Raw genomic sequence first — 16653 nt, 5'->3', positions numbered from 1 at the left:
TAAATGTGATGTTCCTTACAGATTGGTTCAATCTGGGACTGTTGATGCTGTGTGGAGTGAAATCAATTTAATGCACTTGTCTTGTCGTACTTTTTTCTCCTTTTTATACATGATATATTTCACATATTACTTATTTATAGTGTTTTATGCTTCAAAACTGTATTTTGCATCTATCTTAAAAATTTCCATATGTTTCTTTACTGTATCTTGTGTCTCTCCGATACGATATGTCTCTTAAAATCACCTTTTCGATATGATACCCGACACTGATACTTTAAATCTTGTTATGATCTATGGTGGTTGTTCTTTGGTGTTCTGAATAAGAAAGTGTTCTGAAATCTGAGTTCACATAAGCTTTGTTGCAAGGCCTGGTTCATCATAAAAGTTCTGATATCACATTGAAAGAGGTACCGTCACTACGCATCTGTGCATGCTTGGATTATGTTTTTCCAACTCCACTTTATTTGATATCCATTGAGATCTATATTGAAGAAGTGTTTGTGGTTATCACACCTAGTCTGAGAAGGTGTTCTTCAACTGAAGGTGTCTACACTACTGTGTGGATATTAGGCTTTGTTTCTGATTTTCTATTTACATGTATGTTTGCTTTGGGACTTGGGTAGACATCATGTATTAGGGGTTTTCATTGTAAACCTGACATTACTGTGATTGCTTGTAAACACTGTTATGTGGGTGCATGACAAGTGTATTTGGAGTTGTAGCTCCAAACATAGTGAGTTGGTGACAACACCTGGAGATATCAGAAGTGAGAATGCTGACATGAGTAACAAGAAATCCTGTGAAAAACACGATTGCCTGCCTGTGTGCCTTTTGGATTGTGTTTGTGCTTAAAGGTATTTGTTGATGTGAGTGCACGTGAGGGAACGATTTTAGATATCACAGATTCACCCCCCTCTCAATGATCTATTGGGTGTAATAGTTGGAATTTAGAAATGGATTGAATCTAGTAAGAGAACAAGGATTTACAGCTAGGAGAAGAAGAAGAAAAGAAGAGAAGAGAGAAAGAAAGAAGAGAGATTGAGAGAGAATTGATTGTGAGAGAGAGACTTCTCCCCTCACCTATTTTCTTCATTAATACCATTCTTAAAATTACATATGACTCCCTGAGGAGGTAAAAGGAAATAAGAACAAAAGATAGAAAATACAACTTAATATGACTTATAACAAGCCAGTTACAAAAGTACCCTTTATAACATAAACTCTAACAGTAACATAGTCTTAACCTTTCCCTTCAAATAGTTGATAGTTATTTCCAGTTAATTACACTGCCATTAGGATTCACATGCAAAGACCCTGACCAGCTAATACTCTCTAGTACAGAGTGTGGAAATGGAAGGTGCCAAGTATGTCCAAGTTCTTCTCCTGAATGGCAATAAGGTCCCTGTACGTTTGTAAGCAATCTCTTGATCAATGGGGAATGGGCGATCCAATGGTGCAGCCTTTGTGGGAAAGATTAAGATTCTCACCTTTTTTTTTTTTTTAAATAAATGTAAATGCATAGACACTGTGGGTCTGCTGAGACAAAATTCTCTAGGTACTGGTCTTTCCTCCTAATTCTTTCTTACCCAAGGGCTTCAGAAGCTTTGACCTTTAAAAATCAGAAAGAGTTCTTTAGATTTATTTGCAGACACACTGCAAGAAGGTTGAACAAGTTTAGGAAACTTTTTACAGCATCAGATAAATTAGTCAATGATCCGTAGGAATGAGCTCATACTAACTACATATAATCACAAAGGGAAGTCTAAGATAGGACTGAAGATTTTGTTGAATTTTATTAAGGTGTAAGTAGGGTATTACTTACAGTGACAACAAAATCGACTTTATTAAGAAGAAAGTATAAAGACCCAGAGCAAATAGAAAAAAAAAAAAAATTTGGATAAGCACAAAGAAAATCCAAAGGTAAGTAGGTAACAGCCACACCCAGCCGGCTACGCAAAGCTCCACAGTGAAATCCAAACACTGCCCTGTACCGAAAAATAAAAAAAATTTTGTGTTCTCGTGCCTAATATATTGTATCAAAGAAATCGATTTAATGGCATGGCCCCTTTCTCTATAGACAAGGACTGAATTCTTGTAATTTATGTAATGAATAGCAGATAAGATTTCTGTCAAAGTAATTGCTTTTATTGTGTTAGTTTCTACATGCATTTATGATTAGTTATTTATCCATTTAGCCCTTCGTTAAATCTTGAAATGATGCTGGTTGTTGCTTGAGAATTCTTCAGTCAGAATATCTTGAATTAGTTAATCAATAACTGGCGTTTGGATTCTTGACTAAGATTTCCTGATTCCTATAATCTTGATTTTCAAGATTCTACTCGTTCAACGTAAGAGGTGTGATTGAACACCTCTTATTGTAATATGTCAATCAAGCAAATATGACTTTTGACAATTCGACAAACAAGAAACCTGTATATCAGTTGAAATGGTACTTCTTCAGAGAGTAACTAGACCATGTCTACTAGCTGCATCTAAAGAGTCCTAAGAAAGTTTGAATTGGTCTCTCAGTCCATCCTATGTACTATGACATGATTTTAATGACCCAACTTTGTAAGAATAAGGCTATAATGGAAGAAAACTGCCTTACTGAATAAAATAGTTTTTGGTCCCCACTAGCATCATCTTAACAGCAAGGAGTTGAATCAGCTGTCCTACCTTTACCCACTAATTTTTAAACTAATGACTATAAACTTCCATTGTAACGGCTGGTTTTGAAAAGAAAATAACATCTCCCTGAACTTTTTCGTGGTTATTAATGACAAAGAGAATGTAATTTTGTAGATATTTTTAATAAAAATTGCACTATGTGAATACAACAGAGATGCCAACCAAATCTGCAAGAAATCATCAAGGCTTGATTAACCAAAAAATGCCACAAAACCATATCACAGAAATAACATGCGATGCCAATTTTGTGTGCAAGACTGGAGTTAAAAAATCCCAAGTGAAACTCACCTTGTACATTTCATGCAGGAATTGCCAAGTATAGTGCCTGATGAGGATATCTAGAATAGATTCCCAGCTAGCCATATGATGCATGATGGTGAGTTGGCGAAGATAGACTGGTGCTTCCTCAACATCCGCAAGAGCCATAAGGCTTCTCTGTAATCAAATGTGTGAGTAAAATAGGCAAGATATAGTTGCACATTTTATAATATAACAAGCATTTTATGCAAGACATTGATGAATAAGTATAGTCACTCAAACTGTAGCTTATTAAAACCTTAATGGTATACGTTGAAAAATCAGTGAAGATTATCTGTTACTGAAAAATGTTGACTACATGAAGACGCTGTGTGCGTTTCAATAAAATATGATGTAGAACATTTGAGATTTGCAGGTGATAATCCTGTGTATGCTGTTCCTGTTTCCATTTTATCCAAATTGAATCATGAGTTGTTTTAGAGGAGGAGGAGATCCAATGCAAATCTCCCTAACTGTAGCTTGGCGATTCAGAAACAAGAGTGAAGAAATTGAACCTTTTCAAGCCCAAGAGAACACCTGGGTCGGATAACATAGGATAACCCTTAAGGATACACGGGAAGCAAAATCTTCCAATTTGACTTGAAAAATCATGGATTTTCAACTAAAGGCAATGAACGTGTTCCTTAAGTTCTCTAGTGATCCAATGTGGGGATGGAGAGATTTCATCAACCGATCTACGTGCAGAATTTGGTCAACCAGAAATCCCAGAGGATGCCTCCTGAAAGCCTACTTTGCACATGAGTTAAGTTTCCAATATTATATTCTTAAGCTCAAATAAGGCTGATTTCTCCACCCAAGCAACATCTAATTCATGCTATTTTGTAAAGATAGTTAATGTCTGTTCTCCCACCATTCAAGATTCAAGAGGAACCAAACATAACTACCTAAACGTGGAAGACTGATCAATTACTAGAACAACCAGTATAGAGTGGAGAGAATAAGCTATCAGTTCTTAACAGTGTTTCGACAGAACTATGAAACTGTTATGCCCAAAATAAAGTTGGGACCTCTCTCAGTGGAATGACACTTTTGCCCATGGAAAGCTTAGGCTGTGGCTGGAAAGGAAGGTGATCTCTGCCTTCACACATACACCCTGAGGTCCACCATACAAACCTGGGTTGTGGCTAGAAGGCAAGATGATGTTGGCCTCCATTGCTAATACCTAGGGTATCATAGGGCCAAATGTGTCTGGTACTGCTCAAGGAACTGGCTACATGGGACCCATCCTAGTCAGTAACATAGAAGCATTGTATTTTGACATTCTCACCTGAACAGCAGTGCCACCGATGTGAACTAGAGATTCTGCTGGTGTAAGATCATAATTCCTATGCAACCAGGGAGTGCTAGAGAAACTGTAGATGTAAAGTGTATTTCAGCCATAAATTCATAAAATAGTAAATTCTGAACTAAACTAATAACCAAGATGGAATTTTCCCTTCAGGTGCCCCAATGGAACAAATAACTTAAAATAACAATGTGGGGGAGTTGTAGTTGACTGAATGTTCCACAAAGATAAGGGATGCATAAGACTGATATTAAGTTTGGGGAATTACCTTAAAGTCAATTTGATAGGATCTACATCAAAAATTTCAACATATATCTTTTTCTGCCTCCTTGCTAAGAGGTAAATTTGCTGCCAAGGAGCTCCAATCGGAACTACTGAAGGTAATGCTGGATTCCCATCGTCTACAAACATAAAAAATTCACAGGATGAAGTGGGGATTTTTTTAATTTCATTGAATCCTAATGCAGAGCACATAAAGAACATTCTTTTACACTACCTGTAGTATAGACAAGAGAATTCAGTGACGAATCTTGATGAGGCAATGCTCTGTTCTGCAACCTTGAGATCACTGTTCTAACAAATTCAAACAAGCTTAAAACCACTTCTTCCTCAAGCTCAAGACGCAAAGCTGCCAATCTGTAGGTATCCAACATAATACATTAATCCCTGGAAGTAACAACAACCATAACAATTAATCAATGTTGCAAAAGAGACCTTAAACTTATATATTCAAAAGAAACCAATGAGATTTCCTTTGTTCTCCATTTTGCAGCAGATAAACATAACATCGGTGTACATGAATTGTCGGAGGCAACGTGTATCACATTTCCATTCTTGACCTTAGAGCTGTAATCCATATTCTTCACCTGGTTGGCTGAATTTCCTCTGTGTGCATGATCAAAGGACAGGATAACAGGATATGGAGTATTATGCAGTTGGTTGTCAATTTGCAATGAATAGATTTGGAAGGAGAACTTTTGTTGATCCACACTCTGCAGTACATCTATCTTAGTGTCCTTTGCACATATAAAAAGCAATTCCTAAAAAAAAAGGATATAAGTGAGTTACTCAGAGACATTCGTCAACAATTCACTCTATCGAGATACAGAAATATCGAAGTCATAGAACTTGTAACTCGAATGTCTTGTTTATATACCTGTGGTTGAGAGTTCATCAAAGAAACTCCAATAAATGACAAATGAACAGAAATTCTCTCAGTGTAATCAACAATTTTCTCCTCCTGACCAGCTTTGTTTTTTCCTTTGAAGCTAGGAGAATGAGTCTTCTTCATATCTTTCAAGAGATGGTAACTTGAATCAATGATACTGAGTACCTGTCAAAGGCAAAAACAAAATGATTTTCTATTACCCAACCAACACTAAATGTTCCACTCAGCTACCAAGACAAAAGGTCAGAACTACACCTTAATAGCTCCTTCAGCGTGGATAGAGACAAACAATTTTCTTTCAGGTTTCTGAAGACAAAAAGAAGCGCAAGTTTGTAAAAAGTCAAACATGTAAATAAGCACAATAGGAAAAAAGACGAAGGCTCCAATTGGTTAATTAAATGTAAACAATTCAAGCTAGACAATAGACATTGTGTCGCACAATCATAAGATGCCTAAACTTACACTACCATATAATGGGTTCACAGTTTCAATTAACATAAGTTAGGGTTTCCCAAACCCTAAGCAAATATATGAAATGATAGTGGCATGCATAATGGCATTAGCATCATAAGTTCAGGAATCCAATAGGATCAGCCAACCCTAGTGATGGTTTGGCTGTACAACAACCAAGCAAAGGGTGCTTGACTGTCACGCTCACAACCACATGGGTTTATTCCAGAGCATGGTTGCGTAGACCTTTTATTTTTACTTTTTTATATATTTCTGTCAAACAGTTCAACAAGGTGAAAGAATAGTGTTAGCAGGAAGATAGAAATTCCATCCGTTCCTAGGATCATCATGGTTTAGCATTTTTTAAATCCTACACAAGTTTGAGATCTAACCTTGGTAAGCAAGTTAACAAAACATGGGATGGGACAAATTCAGGTATAATTTCATCTGATGATTGAAGCATATAATGAATTATATAAAGTTATATACTAACGGAATTTAAAAATAGAAACAAAAAACCACATGAATAATACAATTGAGGCACCAAAATACATGAATTTTCTGAACTTCGGAAAAAATAGTATTTGATGTGCATTTTTTCAAAAGTTGGTACTATGATAATAATTCAAAATTAACTATATAACAACAATTAAAAATAAAAGGACTTGCCCCCTAAAAATTAATATCCAACTAGCAGTTTGATACAAGTGCTAGCAATGGTGGAATTGGATTGTAAATGCCTAAACTGAATTTGGCAATTGTGAAACTTGTGTGTGACATGCAAACCATCAGGCAATGAATTACGCCAAGAAGAAAGTGATCCAATTCTCCTATATTCAGGTTACAACAAAAATTGCAAAAAACTTACTATCCACAACTTAAATATTAGGGTCAATGAATCCAAGCCAAGGAGCTCTCTGATGTAGGGCTTGATTCATGAAATCGGCATGAGTTATCCAACCAAATTCAAGTCCAAGAAGGGTCTTGAGTGTTTCATATCTATTCCTCCAGATCAATGGGCTGAATCAGGCAGAAAACTTTATAGATCTTGATGGAAGAATGAGGCCTAGAGGAGATCTCAAAGAAGAGAAGCAGAAACGGCAGGAGGCAACAATATTAACAATAGCAGCAGCTACCATTGGGCACATCTCTTCATATTTTTTTTTATCAGACTACTATCTTTTTCTTTGATTTCATTTGACCAGAATATGCTTTTGGGAGGCATATTGATAAAAGAAATATGATCTGGGTGTACCCAAGGCCCCACCTCAACCAATTGTGTCCAAAACTCATCTTTCTCAATGCATTGGCCCATATTTGGATTCATTATTGGGTACCTACAAGGATTCATGGGTATATTATGTTACTTTTGCTTTTATCATCAACCTATCCCTCCCCCCCGGTTTGCTATTGTAAAATTCTCATTTTGTGTTTCTGCACCAAGTCTGCCAAACGTTTGTACCCACCATTTATGATAGAGTCCAGATGTGGGTATGTCTGGACCTGATCCACTGCCATCTCTAATTCTAATTAGAAAAATATCATTTTTTGGTCAAGAAGATCACAGAGAGAGAGAGAAGGGGGGGGGGGATTTAAGAACAATACAAGTGGAAAGGATTGCAAAGAACATATGCATATGGAAATTAAGGAATTTGAATCAAGATATATATTATTGAATGTGGGAACAACTAATATACCTCGGGTGTCGAAGGTAAGCATACAGGTACATAGTCCTTCACTTGATCAAGGTCGAATGACCCCAAAACACGCTCTCCAGGTACCTTGTTCATTTGCAAATTACTATAAATTAGCCATGTTGACAATGAGTCCAACAGACAATAGTAAATGGGGTCAGAATACCTCAATGACGAGACGATGAGGAAAGCATGGTTCATCCCAAGCATAAGGGAAAGATGTGTAAGAATGGACAGTTGTGTCAAAAGTTTCACATTTTTGCTGATAAATTCGTAATTTCTACAAAGCAGCAAAAATTACAATTAAAAGACCACTCCATTGATGAGGTATTCCACAAAAAGAGGTTAGAAAGCATGAAGTTCATGTAACCTATTTTGTTAAAGTGTTTAAGTAATGCGCAATCGGGGTATTTTTCTCTTAGCTCTTATGTTTCGTGTTCTTACTTGCAATTTATTTCTTATCCTTACTTGTAATTCCAGAACTTACATTATAAATATATCTTATGGCTTACAGTTTCCCTATCTAGAGAAACTGTGAGCTCTTGTTTCTCATATACTTCTCTCCTCTCTCTCTACTTTTCTTCTCTTCTTCTTCTCGGTTCATCTTCTTGCACAGTTAGTGGCTTGCTAGTGTCTGATCTTGTTACATGCTATAAGAGTTCTAGTCCAACAGTACCTGTGGTGCTCTTATTTGTTTGAGGGGCCTTATAAGGATTCTTTCTTATTTGGTTAGCAGAAACCTATGCTACCCTTGGTGTTGTGAAACCCTAGTTTAGAGAACATGAACAAAAAATAAGGTTTCTTATTGATATGTTGTGTGATGATGGAGTATAGGTTGGTTGGTGGTGCTCCCCAATATTATCGGTGTTGATCATCCTACTGAAGCCTGTGACATCAGTTTTGGGTGATTTCTTTCATGCGCTAATCCTTTTTCTGGTGATTTACATCATGTGGTACTGTTGCCGATAATTTATCTCCATTAAACCCTGTGTTCTTGCTGCTATTTATGGTTTAATATGCCTCTATGATCTGCAAACAAGGGTGATTAACATATAATGATCTGATTATCATCTACTCGTTATTAGATCATGTTCTTGGCAGATTTGCAGCTATTTTTTGTGACCCTTCTATATTAGGAGATCTAGCCATCAGATCAGCTTACAATTTTGGGAGATTGTTCTTTATATCTTATACAGGTTTCGATAAGAATTTTATGGTCTTCTAATCATTGTAGTGGCTGATATCAAGTTCTCAAATTGTGTTCTTTCCTTTCTCCCGGCAGCTTTGGAATTCTGTTCTTTCTTGTGGTTTTACAACTAACTGTACGTATTATAAACTGTTACAGCAGTATTTTTGGGTGTTTTCAACCATACATTGAAATATTTATACAATTGCTTGGATGTCCTTCTACTCACTATTGAGTGCTTGGATTTGTTTTTGCTCTGTGACTACTTTGAGTGGTCATTTTCGACTCCTGCACTGGATATTTTCTTATGCTTTCTGCTTGACTTTATCTGTTATTATGGCTGATCATAAGTCAATGTGCAAATAACATATATCAAGTTAAATGGTGCCTCAAATTATCTTCTCTGGGCACAGGTTGTCATGGTTTACATTTATGCCATAAGTAAACTGGATTATTTAACTTCACCAGAACCTTCTCCTGATGATAAGATGTATACAGGATGGATGCTTGAAAATGACACATTGCTTGTTTGGTTGTGGAATAGCATGGAACCTTCAATAGCTGTTAATGTTATATTCCACACTACTGCTAAGGGTGTCTGGAATGTCCTGAGAGAGTTGCCCTCCTAAGAAAAAAATTTGTCACGCGTTTCTGACCTGTATGAGAAGATATTTTCTTTTAAAAGAAATGGGAAATCTGTAGGAGAATATTATGGCAGTGGTGGTTGTGGATGTGGCTCAGGCATTCCTGGTCAAGGACGTTGTTCAGGGGGAGGACAGCAGCAAAATCAGTCCTCATGCCAGTGCTCTCATAATGGTAAACTTAATCATACAGTTGACAATTGCTGGGATAATCATGGCAAGTCTGAGTGGGCCCAACAATTGGCCACTTCAGTAGTATCTGATGGGTGTTCTGATGCGGTGTCATCTAATGAAGACAAATCTGCCTTTACATCTGGATCTTGTCATTCAAGTTTTGTGTCTCGAGATGATTATAATCAGCTTCTAAAATGTCATAACAAACTTGAGGCTTCCACTTCTTCATCCACTGCCACTCTTGCCCACACATGTACTATTGCGCCTCTTGCCTCCTCTCCTACAAGTTGGGTTATTGACTGTGGTGCATCAAATCACATGAGCGGTAAGTCTAATATATTTTCTTCTTTTCATAAACTAACCATCCCTCTTGGGATATTCTTGCTAACGGTTCCTCTACTTAGGTATCTGGTCATGGTAGTGTTTCTCCCACTTCATCCTTATCATCGTCTTTTGTTCTTCATGTACCACATTTGCCATTAAATTTGTTATCCATTAGTCAACTTGTTAGAGCTTTAAATTACTCTGTGTCATTTATCCTTCTTATTGTGTCTTTGAAGATCTTAAGACAGGGAAGAAGATAGGTGGAGGGCATGAGAAAGGCAACTTATACTATCTTGCAAGTGATTCCTTTTCTATTGCAACCTCTGCTTCTTCTAGTAATGCGTCTACTTTCGATTGATAGTAATGCATCCGCTTTCGATTGACATTATCGTTTAATGTCACTCTCCTAACTCCAACAGATGGTTCCTAAATGCAAGTCGACTTCCAGCATAGAGTGTGAAGCTTGTTAGTTTGGCAAAAATAACCATACTTTTTTTCCTTCTTGGGGTGTGTCTACGAGTCCATTTTTATTTTTTATTAGTCCATTCTGATATTTGGGGTCCATGTCATGTCCAAACTCCAAAGTCAGTCAGGTTTTATGTACGTGTTACTTTTGTGGACAATCATTACCATTGAACTTGGTTGTAAAGATCGTTCAGAGTTTTATCTGTCTTTAAATCTTTCTATAATGAATTAAAAACATGGTTACCATCTATTAAAATTTTTGCGCTCCGATAATATATTGGAATACACTTGAGCTACTATATCTTCTTTTTGCTCTGAACATGACATTTGACATGAAACTAGTTGCTCTTCTACCTCTCAGCAGAATGGCGTCACTGAACAAAAGAACCGTCACTTGTTAGAGATTGCTCATTCTTTGTTATTTCATATGAATGTTCCTAAAGGTTTTTTGGGGAAATGTTGTGCTAACCTTTTGTTTTTTGATTAATTGAATGCCTTCTTTTATTCTTCAAAATAAGTCTCCTATGAGTATTGTTTTCCCTGATTCTCTATTTTCTTTACCACCGAGGGTTTTTAACTGCATTTTCTTTCTTCATATTTTACGACCAGGTTTTGATAATTTGTCTCCCAGGGAAATTAAGTGTGCTTTTCTTGGATAGTCGCGTACCCAGAAGAGTTATCATTGTTATGACCTAGTTACCCAGCAACATTTGTGAGTGATAACATAAGATTTTTTGAGTGTACACCATATTTTTTTTTTTTGGATGAATAAAAATTTAATTACGAAGAAAAAGAGGGAATATACAAGCCCAAGGGCAGCAAGCCGAAACTAGGGACTAGTTAGGGCGCAAAATGGACGTAGTGAGGCCCCAGGAGACAACAATGAGCCTGTTCCCTCGGGAATCCTTCACATCACGGAGGGGGAGGGATCTAGCTTTAGATGAAACATAAAAAAAGATGGTCTTCCAAATCATGTCGAAAGAGCGGGAGTTGGATGTCCATCTTCTAAGGTTGCGCTCCATCCAAATGTGAGAGATAGTGGCACAAAAGGTAATCTTGCCAACCGAGTCGCCAATCGACTTCCCTCCGAATGTCATGTCAATCCAAATCCATTCCCTACTGAGAGGAAGAGGAGTGCGATGACCAGGCTAACAATGGCGGAGAACACGGGTCCAAATGGAGGCAGCAAAGGGGCAAGAAAAGAAAAGGTGATCGACATATTCAGTCCCATTCCAACAGAGACAGTAGTTGGGAGGGACCTGAATATGTCGATAAATAAGGAAGGCTTGGGTGAGCCTCGGGGGTCTCGCCAGGTGCTGGAGTCTTGTCTGGTTCCCGGCGACTCCTCCGGTAGCGGTTCCTTTTATTTTTCCGGCCACGAGAGGTGTCTCCAGTAGTAGCGTTGGCAGAAACAGCAATGGAATCGATCGAGTTGGGGTCCATCGAGATGCCTTCAGAAGCAGCGGTAGAACCAACAGCGACCGAAGCAGCAATGGGGTCCATCAAGATGCCTTCAGAAGCAGCGGTAGATCCAGCAACGACAGTAGAATCAGCAGCAGGCACTGCAGCCGAGGACGTAGCAAGCTCATGAGCCAAAGACGGAGCAGATCTGTGTTCTTCTACGTAGGTCTCGGCCTTGACCTGATCCTCAGGAGCAAGCAGGGAAGTCGAGAGACTCTTGGAAGAAGGATCTGATACACAGCTCTTGGAGGTGTGACCGAAGATCTTGCAGACAGAGCAGTGGTGGGGAAGGCCTTCATAGAGAACTCGCTGAGTGAAGGAGTGTCCATCTTCTTCCTGGATGGTGACGTAGTCCGGTGGAGGGTCTTCAGCAGAGAGTTCAACGCAAATGTGAGCGAAGGAGAGTCGATCCATTCTCTTGGTGCGCTCGTCGGAGAAGAGGGGGTTGCCGATGGTCGATCTGACGATGCTAAGTCCAGAGGGGCACCAGTAATGGAAGCGGAGCCCAAGTAAGTTAATCCAAACTGGTATGAGCTTGAGGTCGATCCTGTTGAGTGAGGAACGATGATCCCACTGCCGGAGGTAGATCTGCTTCTTCCCAATCTGCCAGGGACCATCTTCCAGCGCACGAGCTTTGTCGGAATCGTCGGAGAACCTGAAGATGAACAGCCCACTTGAAAGCAAGTGAATGAAGACTGCGCCCGCAGCTCTCCATTGTTTCAGGAGGGAGGACTTGACAACATGGTAAGGAGGTCTGCTACCCAGGAAATTCCCAACAAGGCAGCATTGCCATTTTGAGATTTCATCGTCAAGTAATCCTTTGGGGCAGAACCCAATCTTGGAGGCATCAAGGGAGGTAGGGGGGACGAAATGAAGAGGATGTCCAGCAGGCTTTGTAGAGGTGTTGCCGGAGAAAAGGGGGGACCAAGGTTGTTCAATAGGGTTAGATTGGTCTACAACAAGGGTGGATGGGTCAAGGTGGGAAGCAGAGGGGGGGGTCTGGAGGAGAAGCAGAGGAGCAGGCAGCGGTTGGGGCTGCCGGAGAAGGGGAGGTCATGGCCATCAACTTCGTTTCTCCATGGTTTCGGGCTCCGGTAATTTCCAAGCTCTAACTAGGGGTCTACTGGGGGTTGTAACTAGGCAACTGACATTTTTCAATCTCTACCTCTACTTACTTTAGTTCCCCATTCAGATTCTTCAGATTCTCTACCTACATTACGGCCTGCTCCACTACAAGTTTATCGATAACGTTCTAAAACAACTGCATCTACTGTTGACTCTAATTCTCTGCTGCCCCCCATTTGATTAGATTCCTTGGATGCAGTTCCTAGTCATGTCTCTCCTTCCACTGAATTGCCAAATGCTACACGTAAAGGTACGCATTACTGTATACAGTGGTCTATGGAGCTCGCTAATTTTTCAGTCTTCATAGTTTTGCTTTGTCCCTGTCTGCTCATTCTCTTCCCAAATATAATCTTGATGCCCTATCTCAGCCTGAGTGGAAATCGACTATGAATGTGAAAACGGATACTATTCTCTCTCGCAAGGCATGGACCTTGGTTGATCTCACTCCAGGTAAGGAGATCATATGGTATCATTGGGTGTATACCGTCAAGTATCATCCTGAAGGCTCTGTTGAGCAACTCAAGGCCAGGTTGGTAGCTAAAGAGTATACGCAAACATATGGTGTCGATTATTTTGAAACTTTTTCACCCAATCGCCCTGTTGAATTCTGTTTATGTGCTTATATCTATTGTTATTAATTTTTATTGGCCATTATATCAACTAGATATTAAAAATGTATTTCTTTATGATGATTTCTTAAGGAGGTCTACATGGAGCAACCTCCTGGTATGTTGCTAAGGGGGAGAGTGCTAGTAAGGTGTGCAAACTTCATAAAACAATCTATGGCCTGAAAGAGTCTGCTAAAGCTTGGTTTGATAAATTCAGTATGGTGCTTAGTAAGTGTGGCTTTACTCTCACTCTAATCATTCGGTGTTTATACTAGTTGTAGATGTTGATGACATTATTATCTCTGGTAATGATTCGCCTGGTATTGATGAGGTTAAATTGTTTTTTTTTAACCTGGATACTACCTAGGACCTGGGCCAGCCCCTAGAATTTTATTAATGTCAAACCGTGAAAAAAGAATACACCGGGGGGGGGGGGGGCGTCCCGCCTAACCCCAACCCAAGGAGTAAAACTCTCACCAAAACTAGAACCAACCCAAACAAGCATTAACATGAAAAGCTTCACATTACTCTCCGAGAACTGGTAAACCAGCCCTGTCTTCCCGAAGAATACGCCGCAAGTCCCCCGGTGGCTGACTGCCAACGTGGAAAACAATGGAGGCACTAGTATCAAAAGCTAGGTTGGCAAGCCAATCCGCTGCCCTGTTACTTTCTCTGTAAGTGAAAGATAAGAGAGGCCGAGATGAACGTATGAGGGCCATGGACTCCGGGAACCAGTACGATCCCCTCCATAAGCTACACCTCCCTCGTTGAACCATCCTGATAGTAGTGGAGGAATCTGAGTTCACCACAAAATCAGTCAAGCCTAACTCACGACACAACTTCTATCCATCTGTCGAAGCTTGTAGTTCAGCAACAGAATTTGTGCACTCACCATAGAAATTAGAAAAGGCTGCCAAAACGACCCCTTCCTTATCCCTGATGATCCCTCCACCCCCTCTTGCAAAATTAGAAAAGGTTAAATTATATTTACAGTAGAATTTTCAGATGAAAGATTTGGGTGTTCTTAGGCATTTTTGGGGATGGAGGTCATGAGGAATAGCAAAGGCATTAGTCTCTCTGAGAGGAAGTATGTGTTGTATGATTGTATCTTCTGTTTGAGGCTGGTATGTTGGTTCCAATTTTCAAAGCCTATTAACACACCCATGGATCCACAACAACGGTTTGGAAATAATGATGGGAATCTTATTAATCTTATTGTAACCAAACCAGATATCTTTTTTCCAGTTGGAGTTATCAGTAAATTTATGGAGACGCCCAAACAGGCTCATTGGGAGGAGAAGCTTGATATGGTAGTGAACCTCGACTTGCTTGGAAGGACAGTTACGGCCGTGGGTGTTCAAGGTAAGACTTAAATTCATTGAGGAGCATGATAAGGTTGCAACGAGAGCTCTACAGAAGTGGAACTGGAAGAAATTTTCCTGGACAGGGATGGGCTGCTGTGATGATGCATATGGTAAGCACGAAGACGGGAGAGTGGGCAGAAGGAGAAGGGTCTTGGGAGAGGGAAGAAGAAGGGAATGGGGTTGATGATTGAGATGAGCTCAGGGGGATGCAGCAGGTGGTGGTCGTAATTGTTGGGCAGAGAAGGAAATGTAATGTGTATCGGGTTAGGGTTTATATCGAAGGCCGGCTGAGCGGGAGGGTCTAGCCTAGTGGGGGGAGTAGTGGATAGGGATGGCTGGGGGAGAACATTCAACACAGAGAAGTCCCGATGGGCCAAGGAATCGGGCCCAGAAGCTCATTTGTTAAAAGAGAAGTTGTAAGGGTGAGGTAGGCCGAGCCCAAAGGAATGAGGTAAACGGTGAGGAGCGCTTGGTCTAGGGACTGGGCCGATGGGTTGGTTAGAAGCGCCGACCTCAAAGGAATGGAGTAAACGGCGAGGAGGGCTTGGTCTAGGGACTGGGCTGATGGGTTGGTTAGAAGTGGGAGGTGCAAGTGAAGTGAGTGGGTTAAGTGGCTGGGGCCCAACCCAATGTCGGATGAGGGTAGGGGCAAAAAGGGAGAGGGAAGGGTTGAGGGGGTAATGAATCTTCCATTACCTTGATTGGAAGCAAGAGTCGACCGAAGTGCAAAGGAGATGATGAAGATGCTGCGGGAGTAAAAACGTAGGAATATGCTTCGTTAGGGAGGAGCAAGGCCTTCCTGGAGAAAGTGACCACTCAGAGAATCAGACTGATGGAAACTGATGGGGGTAGACTCTACTGCAGGTTGTCTAAGGATCTGTTGAGAGATTAGAATTAGGAAAAGTTAATGCTTGGAAGTCTAAGATAGACCCCAAGCTCTATATTTATAATAATCCAAAACATTACATGGACAGAATTGCCCTTACATACTAGAATGAATAATGAAGAGCAATAAAGAGGTAAATAAAGAGGTAAAAAGACCAAGAATACTCCCACGGTATTCTGGTGTACATAATTCAACACTCCCCCTCAAGTTGGAGCAAATATGTCAATCATGCCCAACTTGACTAGAATAGGATAGAACTACTTCCATGACAATCCCTTGGTGAAAATATCAACAACCTGATCAGTAGACTTCACAAAGGGAACACAAATTAACCCTTCTTCCAATTTCTCCTTGATGAAATGCCTATCCATTTCAACATGTTTGGTGCGATCATGCTGTACCGGGTTGTGTGCAATGTTGATTGCAGCTTTGTTGTCATAGTACAACATCATAGGAAGATGAACAGGGACACCAAGGTCTTGTAGCAAGCCTTTCAGTCAAAGAAACTCACAAATGCCCTGTGCCATAGCACGAAACTCTACTTCAGCACTAGAATGAGCCACCACATTTTGCTTCTTGCTACGCCACGTGACAAGATTGCCTCCTAAAAAAAGAACAATACCCAGAGATAGACTTCCAATCAATAGAACCAGCCCAGTCAGCATCGGTATACGCCTCTATCCATAGGTGACCATTAGGAGACAGAAGAATGCCTTTTCCAGGAGCTGGCTTCAAGTAGTGAAGAATCTGAAGAACAGCCGCCATATGAGAAGAATAGGGGTCATGCATGAACTGACTCACAGTACTCACAGCAAC

The 16653-nt window shown here is 40.0% G+C and overlaps 1 protein-coding gene across 2 annotated transcripts in view; it reads right to left on the bottom strand.

Annotated features, from left to right (window-relative positions):
- Positions 1 to 16653, bottom strand: part of LOC122661037 — a 207419-nt gene that overhangs the window by 22998 nt on the left and 167768 nt on the right. For both annotated transcript variants that reach the window (XM_043856340.1, XM_043856341.1), the window contains exons 35-43: positions 7770 to 7883; positions 7607 to 7690; positions 5715 to 5765; positions 5448 to 5624; positions 5006 to 5331; positions 4788 to 4927; positions 4560 to 4692; positions 4274 to 4358; positions 2977 to 3123 (exon numbers count right to left, since the gene is read on the bottom strand). In XM_043856340.1, the coding sequence (XP_043712275.1) occupies positions 2977 to 3123; positions 4274 to 4358; positions 4560 to 4692; positions 4788 to 4927; positions 5006 to 5331; positions 5448 to 5624; positions 5715 to 5765; positions 7607 to 7690; positions 7770 to 7883 (1257 nt within the window). The remainder of the gene's footprint in view (positions 1 to 2976; positions 3124 to 4273; positions 4359 to 4559; positions 4693 to 4787; positions 4928 to 5005; positions 5332 to 5447; positions 5625 to 5714; positions 5766 to 7606; positions 7691 to 7769; positions 7884 to 16653) is intronic.

This window comes from Telopea speciosissima, chromosome 5 (assembly GCF_018873765.1).
Source record: "Telopea speciosissima isolate NSW1024214 ecotype Mountain lineage chromosome 5, Tspe_v1, whole genome shotgun sequence".
Taxonomy (NCBI): Eukaryota; Viridiplantae; Streptophyta; class Magnoliopsida; order Proteales; family Proteaceae; genus Telopea; species Telopea speciosissima.
Note: the sequence above shows the minus strand (reverse complement) of the source record. Positions and strands in the feature narration are given on the sequence as shown.